Genomic DNA, 16,118 nt, shown 5'->3' with positions numbered 1-16,118 from the left:
AACACACCACCGCTACAGTCTGGCAGCAGTAACACACCACCGCTACGTTCTGGCAGCAGTCTGGCAAGTAACACCACCGCTACGCTCTGGCAGCAGTAACACACCACCGCCACGTTCTGGCAGCATTAACACACCACCGCCACTGGCAGCTAACACACCACCGTTCTGGCAGCAGTAACACACCACCGCTACAGTCTGGCAGCAATAACTCAACCACCGCTACAGTCTGGCAGCAGTAACACACCACCGCTACGTTCTGGCAGCAGTAACACACCACCGCTACGTTCTGGCAGCAGTAACACACCACCGCTACGTTCTGGCAGCAGTAACACACCACCGCTACAGTCTGGCAGCAATAACACACCACCGCTACAGTCTGGCAGCAATAACTCACCACTGCTACAGTCTGGCAGCAATAACTCAACCACTGCTACAGACTGACAGCAATAACCTGCTACCATTTGGCTGCAGTGATGCTGTTGTTATAGTCCTTCTTTAGTCTTGCTGTGACATCCATACTGTCTTTTTTGTTGTGGTTATATTTCGGATTGATGTGAAAGGGGAGCTAGGCAGAAATGCTTGTAATATGTTTGTGGAATGTGTCTTGTACGATCTCATTTGCACTATACCACTTTTCATTATCTACAATGTACGCGCTTCCAGAAGAGTGAAACAAGAAACACTAGTTACAATATCAGTTTAAGCATATTACCGTAGTTCTCCACTGAAAGAGCAGAAAACATTCTCAGTTCAGTTCAAGAAGTGTGAATACTTAATAATACCATTTGAATGTCTTACAGGACACAGAATGGCCTGATTGAAGCTTACCAAATGGCTTCCTATTCTTGGGGTTTTGAACTTAACACTTTTTTTAAATAAAGAATTGGCCAGAAATGAAGCATAGCAGCACTGTTTCTCTGCACATACCAATGTTGACATCCAGTGTTCAGGCCCTGCCTGTTACAATGTATGTCTGTGTGGTAGATGGGAGCTGAGAACCCGTTTGGGTGTGAGGTATATGCCCTTTCCACAACAACAACCAGTCCCCCATTGTTTGTTGGGTGTGGGCTGGCTCCTGCATATTCCATAGACTTCTCTGAGCCACTGTGTGGCAGTGACAGGGGAGACAAACCATGCAGGAGACATCTTATTCACTGGGACTGCCTCAATATTTTTTGGTGTAAATTTTATTACAGAGCACAGAAATTTACTGTTAAATTTGTTGTACTTGTTTCTGTGCTGCCAATGAAGTTAACTTTGCGAGATAAGTCTTTCACAGGCATGAATGTCTTATGCATGTTAGTTTATGCAAGCAAGAATTGTGTGTGCAAGCTAATTGGAGAATGACCTATCACATGCTGTTTTCAGTGGCTGAAAATTGGTGTGAACATATCAAACTTCCCAGTGTCATTGAGCGCCATTGGATTCCATCTCTGCCTTGGAGGTGAGTTAACATGAGCAACATGTTTGCGGCATTGCAGCTGTTTGTCTGTGCATGCTTGAAATCTCAAACACAAGCAAACACTGTTGTTACCTGGTTTTAAGTGTAATTATGTGGAATTTCTTAGTGTTTTTGCAAGCAGTGAACATCCTAGTGACATAACGTTAAAGGTCACATGCAACGTAAAACACAACTTTGCAGATTCTGATACCTTTCGGTATGGACATACCGAAACAAATCGTCAAAAATGCAAATTCAACTTATAAAGTTGAAAAATAATGCGATGAAAAAAAACGCGCGAAATCGGAGTTCAAACGTTTCACTAATTTTCCCCAGACTTTTCTGGGGAAAACGGGTTTCAACAGCTGGGCTGCGCTCATAGCACGTGCGCAAGTAAATAGGTTCGCGCTGCTTGGAAGCGGGTTGTCGGGTGAATACTCGGTGAACGCTTTGGTGTGAGCTATTTTTCTAATGTTTTGTTGATATCTCACAGGCGTGAGCTTTTTATATGTTATGACAGTAAATTAACTGTTTATATAATTTCATTTGTCTATTTCACCACACGTTCTTCTTACCGAGACACTTTCTCAGTTCGATACTTAAAAGCAATGTCATTATTTAGCGTTGACAGAATTTCTAACTGAGATATAGATATGTCGTTGTCACAGACAAAACTCAATGTCTTGTTTTATTGACACCTGTGTGTCTGCCTGCCTGTCTGCTAATGACAATATTCAATACACAGCTGCTATCACTGACCACATGCAATTTGAACTTAACACCTATCAGGCTATACACCCTAAACAAAATGCATTGATTTATGGCCCGAGTTCGGTCTCTGTCACGTTATGTAATTACACAGACAGGCAGGTGTGATACTTGTACACATGACATGTTATGATGTCTGTTGATTGTAAAATGTTATACACAAATAATGAGCATGTATTTACAAAACCCAACATCTCTATATATACACACACAATGACCCGTGAAGTCATCTGCAAATGAACCAGCCGTTACACTTGAGTGCACACCCACCCGCTCTGACTGGGTTCGGTATCCCGGCTGCTTCGTTTCTTGGGAAGTAAACCGAAGTACACAATATTGCACTTTTGATTTGCGATTGTACGCTTATAATTTTGTTTTTATGTTTTTTCATAACCAGCAATGTATATTATATGTCATGAATAAGTGATAATTGTGTTTTAATTATGTTTGATTTTTTGGTTGCATGTGACCTTTAAAGTACTGTGGGAAATAGGGGGGAAAAAACAACTTTTTTTTTATCACATTTATATCTACAAGTTTTGTAGTTAATGTGAAAGCGTGAAATATCTGTTAAACTAAGTTCGGCCTAACTACAGTCTCAGTAGTAGCGAGATAGGAAACGTAGACAAAGGCCTTTACTGAGGAGAGATTAGTGCAGAAATGAGCAATGCGTCCATGGCTTTATGCAAATTAGTGTGCATGGCTTTATTATATTGTATTACAAATGACATTATTTAAATGCCCATTTTGAAATTAGACTTACCTTCATTATAAACCATAGCGGACATAAAAAATAATTTTAATACTGGAACTATTAAGGATGTAGCTACAATGGAGTCTCGCTATCACTATAAAAACAAACAGGTAGGAGGTGTCATCTCAAATGCAAAATCAGGACGGGTGTCGCAGACGGTGGTTGGGGTTGAGCTGGGGGATAGAGCTACCAGCTAAGATAAGATAATCCTTTAGGGGAATTAAACTGGGGAAGTAAGCAGCATGTCATAACAATTTACAAATATTACCCAGTCCTGTTGATCTGTGGTTGGTTATGCCACCCTTATATTTTGAGACATGTAATACAGTGGCTGATTTAGCTTTTCTATCGGTATCAAAAGCATAAATTGTCTTTGAGATGACCCCTTTAGGCAGCACATGCATTTCAGAGTTGAAAGTCCTTCGTCATAACAGGCTGAGCTACTTTATTGCCACCTATAGTCTAATCTAGTTTTCAGCAGCTATTGGTATTGTTTGCAATAAGTTTTGCAAGACTTTACGAGTAAACATGCTTTTCTGGATATCCTATTACGCATCCCATTGAATGCCCAGTTAGGTCGGTGTGGGTCATTTCAACATAATAAGCTATTTTAGGGATAGAGAGTAACAGCCTAAAAACATTTTTTTCTATTTCTGACAATACTTTAGTGACTGTCAAGCTTGCTGTCAACTTCAATTCGAACTTGAATTTACTTTAAGACAAGAAACATACAAACTGAGCAAATACTTGATGGATCTTAAAAAATGTAAATATCCTTCAGTAGAGCTTCAAAACTGACTTACAAGGTTTCTGGTAAGCTACTGTGACTTGATGGTATTGGATCAGACCTATTTTCAAGACCCCATTTTGCATTGGATAGTGGCAATTTATTTTCATTAATGTCAGATACGTGCGTGTGACAACCTGTTTGCGAGAAGTCACATGAAAGGTTTAATATTGGGGTAACAGATTTGATAATGGGGGTGGTGAAGTAGCCAAATGTTTGTCTGCTCATGAGAGGCAACTCTGAGACTTATCAGTATTAACAAGGTGGTTGTAAGGTATTACATGTTTTATTTATCAGTTTGTGTTGAATACTCCCCAGGAGTTGAGTTGGTTAAAAGAATGCAAGGAAAAAAGACATCCGTTTATCAAGGGAACACTTACGCACCTTGAGCATGTACTAGTTGCGTGGATATGTGCACTATATATAAATATCCTAGCATCATATGAGATATTAACAATATACAGATGAGCTACATTACTGATGCATGTTTCCTTAAAGTCTTTCGGGGCTGACTGTCATGTGATTGTTGCAGCTATCTTTGGCCTTTACTACTGCTATTGGACACAGCTGAACATGTTCCAGACACTGCGCTATCTGGGACTACTAGCTATACCTACATTCCTCTTTGGTAACAAGCTGCTCAGTGGTTTAGCTTCTAAAAGGTGAGTAGTTACATCTCACTGTGCTGCTAGTGAAGTTCACTATGCTAGATACCATACAAGCACAAATATTCAAAGGCCATTTTATTTCCAATAGTGCACTTAGATGATTGCAGGAATCTTCCATGAGATGGAATCAGACAAGGTGTGGGGTAGGATGGCATCAACCTGTGGCAACCTGGTGATATATTTCTGTCTATCCGCTATTTGTTTACCTTCCCAACTTCCAACTATGTGGGAGCAGTTGGTGTTCGCTACAATAGTCTTTGCTAGGTGACCAGCAATGAACACTGGAATGCATTAATCAGGGACATTATTCCTTTTCATTTACAACCAAAAGTATAAAAACGTTTTTCAAAAGATTTGTTGAATCTGTCTAGACAACTGTTTGTCATGCAAAATACATTTCCCATGATACAGTGTAGTACTCTAAAAAGCGGGATATACACAGTTGTTCTTACTTCCACAAACTGAAAAATCAGTGCACCAAATTTCACACTAATAAGGATCTTTTAATACAGTGAAAAGGCAGATGAAAGTCATAGGTTTTTTTCAAGTCAATTGATCAGGTGATAGCCAGTGCTGAGAATGGCTGTAGTAACCACCTTGCCAGCGACAGTAATGCCAAAACTGCATGTAGTGTTCCGCTGACAAGTGTTCTTTTATGCCTTTAGAAAATGATGTTGAAATGGCAGGTGATGTTGTAGAAAAGAAATAAACAATCATTTAAGCAAAATGGCTGAAAGACTGTGTGGCTGAGATGTGATGACAAAACAGGAGTTATGACGTGCATGTTTTGCATTAAATTATGACAAAAGTTAATTTGCTGGTAATGAATGTACCAAATTTTGAAACTTATCCTATCTCACGACTTGCACCTCTCTCTCTTGCTTCTGTGACTACCTTGAATGATCATTCTCTTTCTTGTCGCACGACTGTGTGGACGTGCTGTATATTAGGGACATTATTTCACCCTAACATCATGGGGAAAACAGATAATCAGTCAAGGAAAAGGAGAGTTTGTTCTCAATGCAAGACGAATTATTCGTCCCTCGTCCCTTGACCCTCACTCCTCTTGCAGTGACTGGATTGGACAATGTGACTGGAACAAACGATGTGGCTAGTGTAATTCACTAAAAGATGAGGATTTTTAAGGCCTACCTTCGTGTTTGCTCCCGGAGGATCGCCGATAGGGACAGGAAATCAACAGAATCTGATCCCACTCCTGCCAAGCGTATCAAGTTACAGCGACAGAAAATTGTACCTTCACACAAGAGAGCGACGTCTGTGGTTCAAGAGGATTTTATGGACGCTTCATCAGATTCTTACTTATCTGAGGACGTTCGGCACCTATTTCGTACGCATCAATCACCTCCTTCCATAGCGTCAGATCACTCTCGGGTGGTTGTGATCGATAATTCATCGTTGCCTGTCCCATCTACACTACCAGGGGACCTTAGATTGACACTATCATCATCCAGATCATCGGTACATATCCCCTCGACTGTCTCAGTTTGTTTGGAGCCTGGCCAACTGTGTTCAACCAGCCAACTGTCCCCCCACAGTTCATAGAACCGGACGGAGCTGGCTACAACAGCATCGCTGGGGGGCGTTCATCATGAATCAACACTCAACGGTTTCGTCACCTAATCGCCGATCCAAATCACCACATCATTCTAGATCACCTTCACGATCTAGATCACCTTCAAGATCCAGATCACCATCACAAACCCGATCTATATCACCGTGACGATCAAGATCACCGGATCGATCCACATCACCTGATCAATCCAGATTACCTAACCAATCCAGATCACCGGACCGATCCAGATCACAACATCGAAGTAGATCATCGGACCGATCCAGATCACCGAATGGATCCAGATCTTAACTTCGAATCAGATCACCTAACCGCTCCAGATCACAACATCGAAGTAGATCGCCAGACCAATCCAGATCACCGAACCGATCCAGATCACAACATCAAGGTAGATCACCTAACAGATCCAGATCACCAAATCAAGCCAGATCGCAACTGCAAACCAGATCACCTGTTCGATCCAAATCACCTTATAGATCCAGATCACCACCACAGTTTCCAGTTAGTGCATCAAATCTATCCAGATCACTTTACAAATCCAGATCATCTTTCCAACCCAGGTCACCTATACGATCTAGATCACCTTACAGAGCCATTGACCAATCGGGATCACAGTACAGATCCACATCTCATGGCCGATCCTATTCAGATGGTCGAACCAGAGCTCCAATCAGAACCAGATCACCAACTAGAACTACAGCGACCCGGACTAGTTCTTCATATCATACCGGATCACCTAGCCATCACTGGCTTACCAACCTACTTCAGTACTTACCATGTCAAGATCTCGATACAGTTCCTCATTGATCATTGATCATTGCTCTGATACCACTAATAGGCCTACAGTCTCTTACGATGTTCCGTCTACACGCTCTGAGAATCCTTCGACTCACTCTAGGATCATCGCTGAGTCATGGGAACCTGATAACAATCCCACTCCCACAGCGACTCCGGATCTAAATATGATGATCAGGGCCATAACCTCAGCCTGGAACCAAATACAGCCTTCTACTCCAGCCCATCCGGCTTCGGTAGCTCCTGGCTCTTCATCTGGTCCACCTCCTGAGATTGATCCAGTCCAAATAGCCATGCCTGCATCTCCCGCTCACTCTGAGTTATCTACCCCTGGGGGTAGCTTTGCAGCAGTTGAGACACCTCAGGTACTCCTTTGGATTGTTGAGAAGCTCCAACTTAACTTGAGTACTTCAGCAGATGACCTGGATCACTCTTATACTCTTAGGAACCGGGATTGGTCTACCATCACCCTACCACCTCGACCTTGTATTCTGAAATTATCCAGTACACTAAATGATGGTTTCAAAGCCTGAAACGAATTAAGGAATGATTCTCTGCTCCCGGATATAATCCATCTACCTCTCGTGTCCAGGGCCTAACAAAAATCTCTAAGGCTCCAACAGTTGATGAGGATATTGGAACCCTGTGTGGCAAACAGGCTGCTTCGACCTACCTTATTGAGGACCGAGAGTTGGCTCACATGGATTCAGCTGTGAGAAAGACGTTGCCATCTATTAGTTGCGTGATTGCAGCAGTCGACGCTGTGAACACTGCTCTGGAGCATACTTATTCTGATCAAGACGCTTTCATTCGAGGATGCATGACTTTAGCTCTGGACCAGTTCCAAATTATCCTGGATCAGTTGTCTCATTTTTTGGGCTACACTCTTGCTGTTCACCGACGTGCACCCCTTAACATCTGTTCATCGGAGGAGCGATTTAAAACAGAACTGTTTCTCCAGCCTTGGTTTACTGACTCCCTCTTCAATGCTAGCATCCATGAAGTATCTACTAAAGTTCATAAAGAAACCCACTTTCAAGTCTTGATTGAACTGTTAAAGATACAGAAGTTACAGCTCCAGGACTCATTAAAACAGCGTCAAACTGCACAGTTCACCCCTACCAATCCGGATTTACACAATCTTTTTCGTGGCGCATCCACTCAAGGCTGTGGCAGAGGAAACAGATCTCCAGGCTCAACAGGATCCGATCGTATTGCTTCGCCAGCTACAGTTCACCACCACGTTGCTCAGACAGTTAGGGAGACTGTTAAACATCGCGAAATCGGAACTAATACCTACTCAGACACTCCAATTCATGGGAGCACTGTTAGACACTCGTCAGGGGATGATGTTCGTCCCTCACGACAGGTGGATAAAGATTCAGCAATGCATTCCTCCAGCACTGTCTCAGGCGAGAACCTTACGACAGTGGCAGGAGCTACTGGGCCTCCTGACGTCAGCTCAAGCCTTAACGTACAGAGGCCAGCTCCAACTTCGGCTGATACAGCGTTTTCTACGCCCGTACCTTCAGGCCGACAACCCAAAGGAACTAATTTGCCTTCCAGAACCACTTCATCCAGTCCTTCAATGGTGACTCAACGAACGGAATGTTTGCGCCGGAGTCTCTATGATGCCCTTTGAACGGGTACTTCATATAAACGAGCTGGACTTCAAGGCGGTAATTCAAGCCATCTCACATTGGGCAACAGAGCTTTAATCAACCAGTCTGTTGATCCAATCAGACAATTCGACAGTGGTTTGGTATATAAATCATTTAGGCTCGACAGGCTCGGCGAATCTGCTACAATGGGCGATCAGGTTCTTCAATCCCATCGACTCACTCAACATTGTAGCCAGAGCCAGACATATTCCCGGGGTTAAAAATGCCTTGTTCTGATCCATCCGACTGTCCCCCGGCAGAGTGAAAGTTACTGCCCCAGATCTTTCAGTTGATGATCTACCCATTATCAAGGCCTCAAATAAATCTGTTCGCCACAAGGTTCATCAACCTAAGAAGCCTGGCAGAGCCAAACCCAGTACCGCTTCCCAACAGGGACGACTTACTTCTTCACCCTCACTCGGAACTGTGCCACGGGTCACCTCAGACCCTCAATCTACACGTTTGACGCATCTTCAGAGGTCTCTCATAGCTAAGGGCTATTCTCGCCGAGTAGCCACAGCTATCACTTCAACCCATCGTACTTCAACCCGTGCCTTGTACGACAACAAGTGGAAGAAGTTTGAAGACTATTGCAAGGTTAGGGGAATTGCATCTCCCACTTCCATCTCAGCTCAGGTTGTTGCTGAGTTTCTCCAGCATCTCCGCACTACTGAGAAATTCAAGGGTACTACGTTAGCTACCTACTTAGCCGCCATCAACTCGGTTTTGGCTACCACCACAGGCACGAAGATTTCCACTGTTCCCAAGTTGCAGAGTCTACTACGCTCCTATAGACTCTCTGACCAGTCCAGGAAGTTCAGACCTCCGGCCTCGGATCTGTCCGTCGTCCTTCGTCATATGATTTCTACTGATTATGAACCTTTAGAAGACAAGGACTTCAAACAAGTGACATTCAAGTGGCTACCGCTGCTCTTATATCTGAACTCCATGCGTTTGATGTCAATCGGGAGCGGAAGAAGCATGGCAAGGCTTTCCTGAGTTTCCGCTGGGAATTTATTGCGAAAAACCAACTGCCAGGGCAACCGGACCGGATGTTTACCATTCCCCCCGTTGTCCACCATTCTTGGTCCTGATGATAATGAAGATTTGACACTCAGCCCTGTTAGGGCTCTACACGTTTACCTTGCTGCCTCCAAGCATCGTCGACGGCTACAGAAGCGCCTCTTCATACCCTTGTCGACCTTCAAGAACTGAGGTTTCCCGGACCACATTGGCCTTCTGGATGCGTGCCACGATCCTGCGAGCCTACACTTTTGCAGGGTTGCCTCCTCCAGCCGCTTCCAATCCTCAGACTCGTGCACTAGCCTTGACGATGGCCCTCCTTAGCAACTGCTCCTTGACCGCTATCATGGAAGGTTGCTTCTGGCGTTCTGATACGGTCTTCTCTTCACATTACCTGCAAGACCTGTCTGTCACGGATGTCCAGGGACTACACCAGTTCGGACCTCTTGTACTGGCTCAGCAGCTAACATTGGCCTAACAACACAGATGAGGGATGGTTCCCGCATTCGCGTTACTTCTTCCTTGTATATACTGAATAAAAGTTGAACTGGATCTCAAACTTTTGTTCTCATTATATGGGTTTAAGAACTACTTCACTTGGCCTCCATACCAAGGCATCGGAATACGGCCACCTAGCGTGGCCCTATGGACCTGAGGCACAATCAGTATGACGATGCAGAGGTGTTCGACATTCACGCTTACTGACCTCTACTCCACGGAGCAATTACGTCAGTTAAGTGTGACACTCCCGAATTCCAGTGGATTTCGTTGCGTTCTGCGTCCAAAGTTGCCGGGCACATCCTTTGACTAAGCTTAGGCAGAGGAGTGAGGGTCAATTTGCTGCTGCCCGGAACTGAACGTTAAACCTCGGAGATGCCGAGTTGTTTCTCTTTCACCCTCGGTCGGTGTCTGGAGGGCCTTCTTGAAGCAAGGGCTGGCCCGATTCTAGTCGCAAGACTTTAATTACGGGGGTACCTTGTAAATAGTGGCTAGGCGAGGGCTTCGTGCGGAGTTCTTCCCTTGTCTTATACAAGGTTGCGGCCGAACACCACATCGCTCGGGAGCACCCATCTCCCTGGGAGTCGTTGTGCTTAGTAAGCCAAGGGGTTTCCGGAGAACCCACTACAAGCATAGGAGTTGCATGCATGCGTAACAGGCCTCCCTTGTACATCGCTATCTACGGTTGTCATCAGTCCACACAGCTCCAAGACCAGCTGTTCGCACTGTCCAGACAGAAGGGTAAACTGCGGCCTGCCATCCAACCGTGGGATAAGTGCAAGTCGTGAGATAGGATAAGTTTAAAAATTTGGAAATTTTAATATAAATTGTATATTTATATACTTATCCTATCTCACGCGATGGATGCCCGCCCGGCCTTCCCACTACTCAGATTACAACGTTGGCTCCAAGATGAGAATGATCATTCAAGGTAGTCACGTGGGCAATTAGTGGAGCATGCTGCAAGCTTTATTAGGAACTAGGAAGCTAATTAAGGAGAGCAGCATGGAGTGAACGGGCGAATGGACAAGGAGGCCTATAGAAAATAGTTTACAGTCGTTCCACTAAAAGTCGAAGCAAGAGAGAGAGGTGCAAGTCGTGAGCTAGGATAAGTATATAAATATACAATTTATATTATAATTTCCAATTATTGAGCATCGATAATGTGTTACAAATCATAAAACATGTTGGCCCATTTTGAGATAAATGTAAGCCCACTTTCTGAAACCTGTGTGCCAATTGGCCCAGTTTTGTAAAAAGCGGATGCATCCCTAAAAAAGTTATTGGAAGAGGAACATCAAACAAAGATGTAGAAGAGGCATGTTTTAGGCTGTGTGTTCTCTGATTGAATTGAAGAAAGAAATAGCTATGTGTTGTCAGGATGGGTATATGAATACAGTCACCCCTCGCAATAACGCCCTTTGCAATACCCCAATTTCAGTTAAACCACTGGGTAACCTGTGGCTCCTATAAAAGAAAGTTAATTGTCAACCTGTCTTATATTTAAATATATCCAGCTACGTACCAAAGTGCTAAGTTTATGTTAATTATTATGTTAAATATGTACATAGAATAATTGCATTATGCTCACAAATTCTTTGAAGTTATATTTTTGGATGGTTTTTAACTGAATCGCTGATAGATTAGAGCAAAATGTGTACACAGCTGATTGCTCTTCCGGCTCAGTTGACAATACGAATACATGTCATGTGATGTTTGATTGCAAGTTTCCTGTTCTTATTTTCAAAGTTTGTTTGTTATATAATCTCCGACGATACATCGTTTTGACCGGGCACAATACATGAAATAGCAGTTGTGCTATGCACAAGAAAAATAAGATTTTACTTGGCCTTTCTTCTATGTTATGTATAACGCGGGGGGTCATCCATGGACCCCAAGACCCGTGTTATGGTGATGACTGTATTATGAATGTCAAAACTAATGTCATAATTTATGGAAGTCCAGTTGACATTTTCATGGATCATTGTTTCTTACTGAAAATGGTCCTTCCATGATGTCATAAAGTAAATTCATCCACATGTTCACTGGACCAGCTTAGATGGTTTGGAACAAGTGGTTGAGACAAATCTCATGTTAGACTACATAAGGTTGTTGTCAGAGTGTGCCATTATTGACAATATCATTTTATTTCATTTCAGAAAAACAGCATAGATGACAAGAAGAATTTAGTAAAACATTTAAGATTATTAAATCATGAAAAAAGTCTTACATTTATATGCTGCACATCATTATGTTGACAAATTGTGGAAATGGGTGTTTCCATGTCATGCTTACAATTGTTGTCTATTTCCAAAGTGTCATCTTGCATGTATTAAACATTTTTAATTTACTCCTACCTTGTTGTTTGTATTATTGCTTGAGTTGATGTGATCAAGAAACATTTCAGTTTTGTTATGATGTTGCTTTGAAATGTGGTCACCAGTTGATGATGCTGTTGCAATTAGTTTTCTTTGCAAAAATAGACTTTGACGGGCGGTGTGGGAAGCCTAGTGGTTAAAGCGTTGACTTGTCACGCCAAAAACCTGGTTCAATTCCCCACATGGGTACAAAGTGTGAAGACCATTTTTGGTGTCCCCGGCTGGAATATTGCTTAAAGCGGCGTAAAACCTCACTCAAACCTTTGAAATTGATTAGTTGACACTGAAAGGCAACATCGTATATAGTTCTCTGAGCGGGAGTTTTGATCTTATATGAAAAGATGTTGACAAAGTTTATGGATAGCAACTTTCTTTAATTCACATTCACATCAAACACCAAAAGCACACCATCAGGCTATTTCATGCCACCCGTTTATGATGCACTCCTTTACCAAGCCCAATTAACTGTAGAAACATCTCCTTTTGAAACTACACCCTTTGATTTGTACATCTCTGGCTTCCAGGACTTTCCCTTTGTTAACTGTACTTCACAACTTCTAAAATGCCAATCAAGGAAGTTATCCGCAAAGATATGATCTGATTGTTGCTATGGCAGATGTATTGGTGAGAAAAAGTTGCTGAAGATCTATATATAATAAATACATGTACCATTTACCCTGCCTGTATAGGATGGCGGTGTAGCCTAGTGGTTAAACCATTCGCTTGTCATGCCGAAGACACAGGTTCAATTCCCCACATGGGTTCAATGTGTGAAGCCCATTTCTGTGTTCCCACCGTGATATTGCTGGAATATTACATCCCTGCTACCTACAACCAACTCATCACCAAGCAATCTTAATCCCATTATTCTCCTGTCTGTCATATTGTCATATGACTGGCTTCACTGCCACCCCCACCCAGCTTATTCTGTTTGTGTAACAATTGCCTTCTTGTGTAAGCATCCTCCAACCTTGTACATCAATCACTTATTGTTCAAACTTTACTATGTATATACATAACCTTGCCTTCAGTATTGTATATCACTTGCTTGATAAGTGTTAGAAGCTACACCAAAACTTCACTCATGTTATATTAAATAAAGAAGTTGTATATCCATAGAACTCTCCTTGTGCAATACCAGTCAAGTTAAAGTGCATATTTGCTTGTCAGGTGGTCATGAGTGTGTGCCCAATCAAGTTCAGAATAATGTCATAATGCAGAATTTGGTGAGGAAACTTCATCACCCATATATTCATGATAAGTTCACAGCAGTTGCCTTCATAATTTACTGTAAACAGTTAAATGGAAACCATCTTTGTAATTGGATCAAAATTCTGTGAACCGTGTTTAGGTGATCCTGTCTGGGATCATTAGAAAAACCTGAATAACGGGACTATGATTTACATCTACCACCAGGTAAGGTGATGCTTCTAACATTTACCACACACAGACTATTAGCATTAGAGATTATTCTTCCCATGGGGAAACAGCTTTAGATGGCTCTTGACAATTCTTTTTTCTATGTGACCTTGACCGTTGAAAATTTCAAGAGCTGATTGTGGTTTCACTTAACAGGTTGAAGTCAGCTTTCAGGTTTGTAAACATTGTTATGACCTTTGAGGTAATTGTCATAAGGAGTATCATACTTGAGGTCAGAGTCTGGAAGTACCTCATGTTATTTTAAAACTTCATAAGTTTTTGGAAATGGCATTGGCATTAGTGCAATTATTTCCGACCACATTTCCTTGCAACCAAAGCTGGTATTAGGGATGCCATAGTTCATCATATAGTCATTCAATGTTCACAGACTGCACATAAGCAGTATATGAGGAGTGTGTCCAGAAGTGCAATATTTCAATCTTCCGTCCCAAACCGACGTGACATAATTTCTGGTCCCGGTCATTCTGTATGTTTGAGTTAGAATGGTTCTATGTTTAGAACAAACTATGATTAGAACAAACTAAACTTACTGGTCCCTGTTTGTTCTAACTGCAGTTTACTGGCACTGGAATATTTTGAATGTAGTGTTGAACCCAACTTGCTCAGCTGTGTCATTTAATAAGTTGCTCACTTTGTGCCTGAAGTCCTTATGAGCTAGGCAGGACAGATTCAGGTATTCTGGTAGGTAAAACAGATGTTCACAATGCAAGCACATATTGCAACATTTTATTCCACATAGGCCACAAAACCAAAGTTGTATTCTGTTGGTGAGACTTAGTTGTCACACTTGGAATGTGTTATTTGAGTAGTACTTGTAAACCATGAGGCCACGACAAGGAGATAATGAAACATGCTGTTTCTGCCAACATATTCTATATAATTCCCAAGTTAACCATACATTCTTGACTGTTTCAACATGACATGGCATCACAAGCCAACAAGCCCTGGATGAACAGGTTGGATTCATCACAGTCTCTTGGTTTACAGGTACTCTTTGTGACTAAAGTAATACAAATACTTCAACATGCATGCAGACCTTGGACACAAAGAACCCGGCATTTAACTGACATTATCGTGAATTCTGTAGTATTACACAAGAAGTTACTTTCTTCCCCTCCCAAGTCAGATGTAGCACTTCACTGAAATACAGTGACAAACCGCAACATGAGTGGAGCACAGTAAATGACATGAGAAACTCCTGCAACATGAACCACTTTCCCATTACAAATCTACAACATCTACATATCACATAACAAGGAGTTCCAATATACATTTTGCACCATGTGGCAGAGGATATCTCAGTTGCATCCACTGAGGACATCAAACATACATTCATTAACATCATGGAATCTTCTATAGGAAATCATGTAATAACATAAATTATCATGATAATTCAAATAAATATGTTTGATTTACTATAATTGTGACAAAATACATAACGGTTTGATAAGAATGTCACTCAAGGCTTTGTGCAGTTCATCTTGCATGATCAAGATTTCCAATTTTTGGTTAATGCGTGCATACTATTAAATCAAAAATATTTGCCCATTTACACCAACAAACACACTTAGCCCATCAAGAAGCAATGTACTTGTCAACCAGTGTAGAAATGAGATAAAATGCTTGTTTTGGCTGGCTGTATGATTTCATACAGTTCAAAACATATTTACAGTAAGAGAACCAGCCATGGGTGTGGCATGAGAACCACCTCATCTTCACTTCCAACTCCTGTATTTTCATCAAAGTTCTGAAGGGATATCAACCCATCTGAGACATTCAGTGTTTTGTATGCATACATGAAGGTACTGCAGCCATTTAACACTGGTATCGGACCCTTGTAAGGTGAGACTATATGAAAGGACATAGCAACATGGAAAGAAAAAGACATTTCTCATCAGCTCAGTTTTGAAATCCGACCAAGTTAAGTGTTGGTATTTCTTTTAATATGTGAAGCAGTTGTTGCAAAACGTATGTACAACTTAATTTAGTTTTATTTATAATATTGCTTTACGAATTTCTTTAACACAGATACTATGTCAATAGAAATTGAACAGAAAACATTTAACACCTACTTTTAAGTTGGACACATTTAATGTAACAGCATCTTCTTTTAATTGCATATTCTGCATCTATAAGAAATCCAAAGCAATAGGTGTTAAAGACAAAAATATAATATAACAATCATCCTATTTCAGAAATATACAATTATTTAATGCTGTTACTTCTTGATTTTGGGATATCTGGGAGGAAGGGGAACTGTATTGTACTTTGGTCTGCAACTCTGAAAACGCGTTAATTATGAGCACTCTTATTC

At 41.8% G+C, this 16,118-nt stretch overlaps 1 protein-coding gene and 1 non-coding gene across 2 annotated transcripts in view; both read left to right on the top strand.

Annotated features, from left to right (window-relative positions):
* LOC124285929 (dolichyl-diphosphooligosaccharide--protein glycosyltransferase subunit 2-like) overlaps nucleotides 1-12,336 on the top strand; it is an 88,855-nt gene extending 76,519 nt beyond the window's left edge. Inside the window, exons 18-20 of the mRNA XM_046722205.1 lie at nucleotides 1,369-1,444; nucleotides 4,283-4,412; nucleotides 12,146-12,336. Coding sequence (XP_046578161.1) covers nucleotides 1,369-1,444; nucleotides 4,283-4,412; nucleotides 12,146-12,158 — 219 coding nt within the window. The 3' untranslated portion in view covers nucleotides 12,159-12,336. The remainder of the gene's footprint in view (nucleotides 1-1,368; nucleotides 1,445-4,282; nucleotides 4,413-12,145) is intronic.
* Nucleotides 933-1,148, top strand: LOC124285943. Its single transcript, XR_006900918.1, has one exon. It is a non-coding gene; the product is annotated as a small nucleolar RNA SNORA73 family (small nucleolar RNA).
* Nucleotides 12,337-16,118: the final 3,782 nt, after the last annotated feature.

This window comes from Haliotis rubra, unplaced genomic scaffold (assembly GCF_003918875.1).
Source record: "Haliotis rubra isolate DU_JTF1 unplaced genomic scaffold, ASM391887v1 Scf370, whole genome shotgun sequence".
NCBI classification, from domain to species: domain Eukaryota; kingdom Metazoa; phylum Mollusca; class Gastropoda; order Lepetellida; family Haliotidae; genus Haliotis; species Haliotis rubra.
This window is presented reverse-complemented; position numbering and strand designations above follow the sequence as displayed.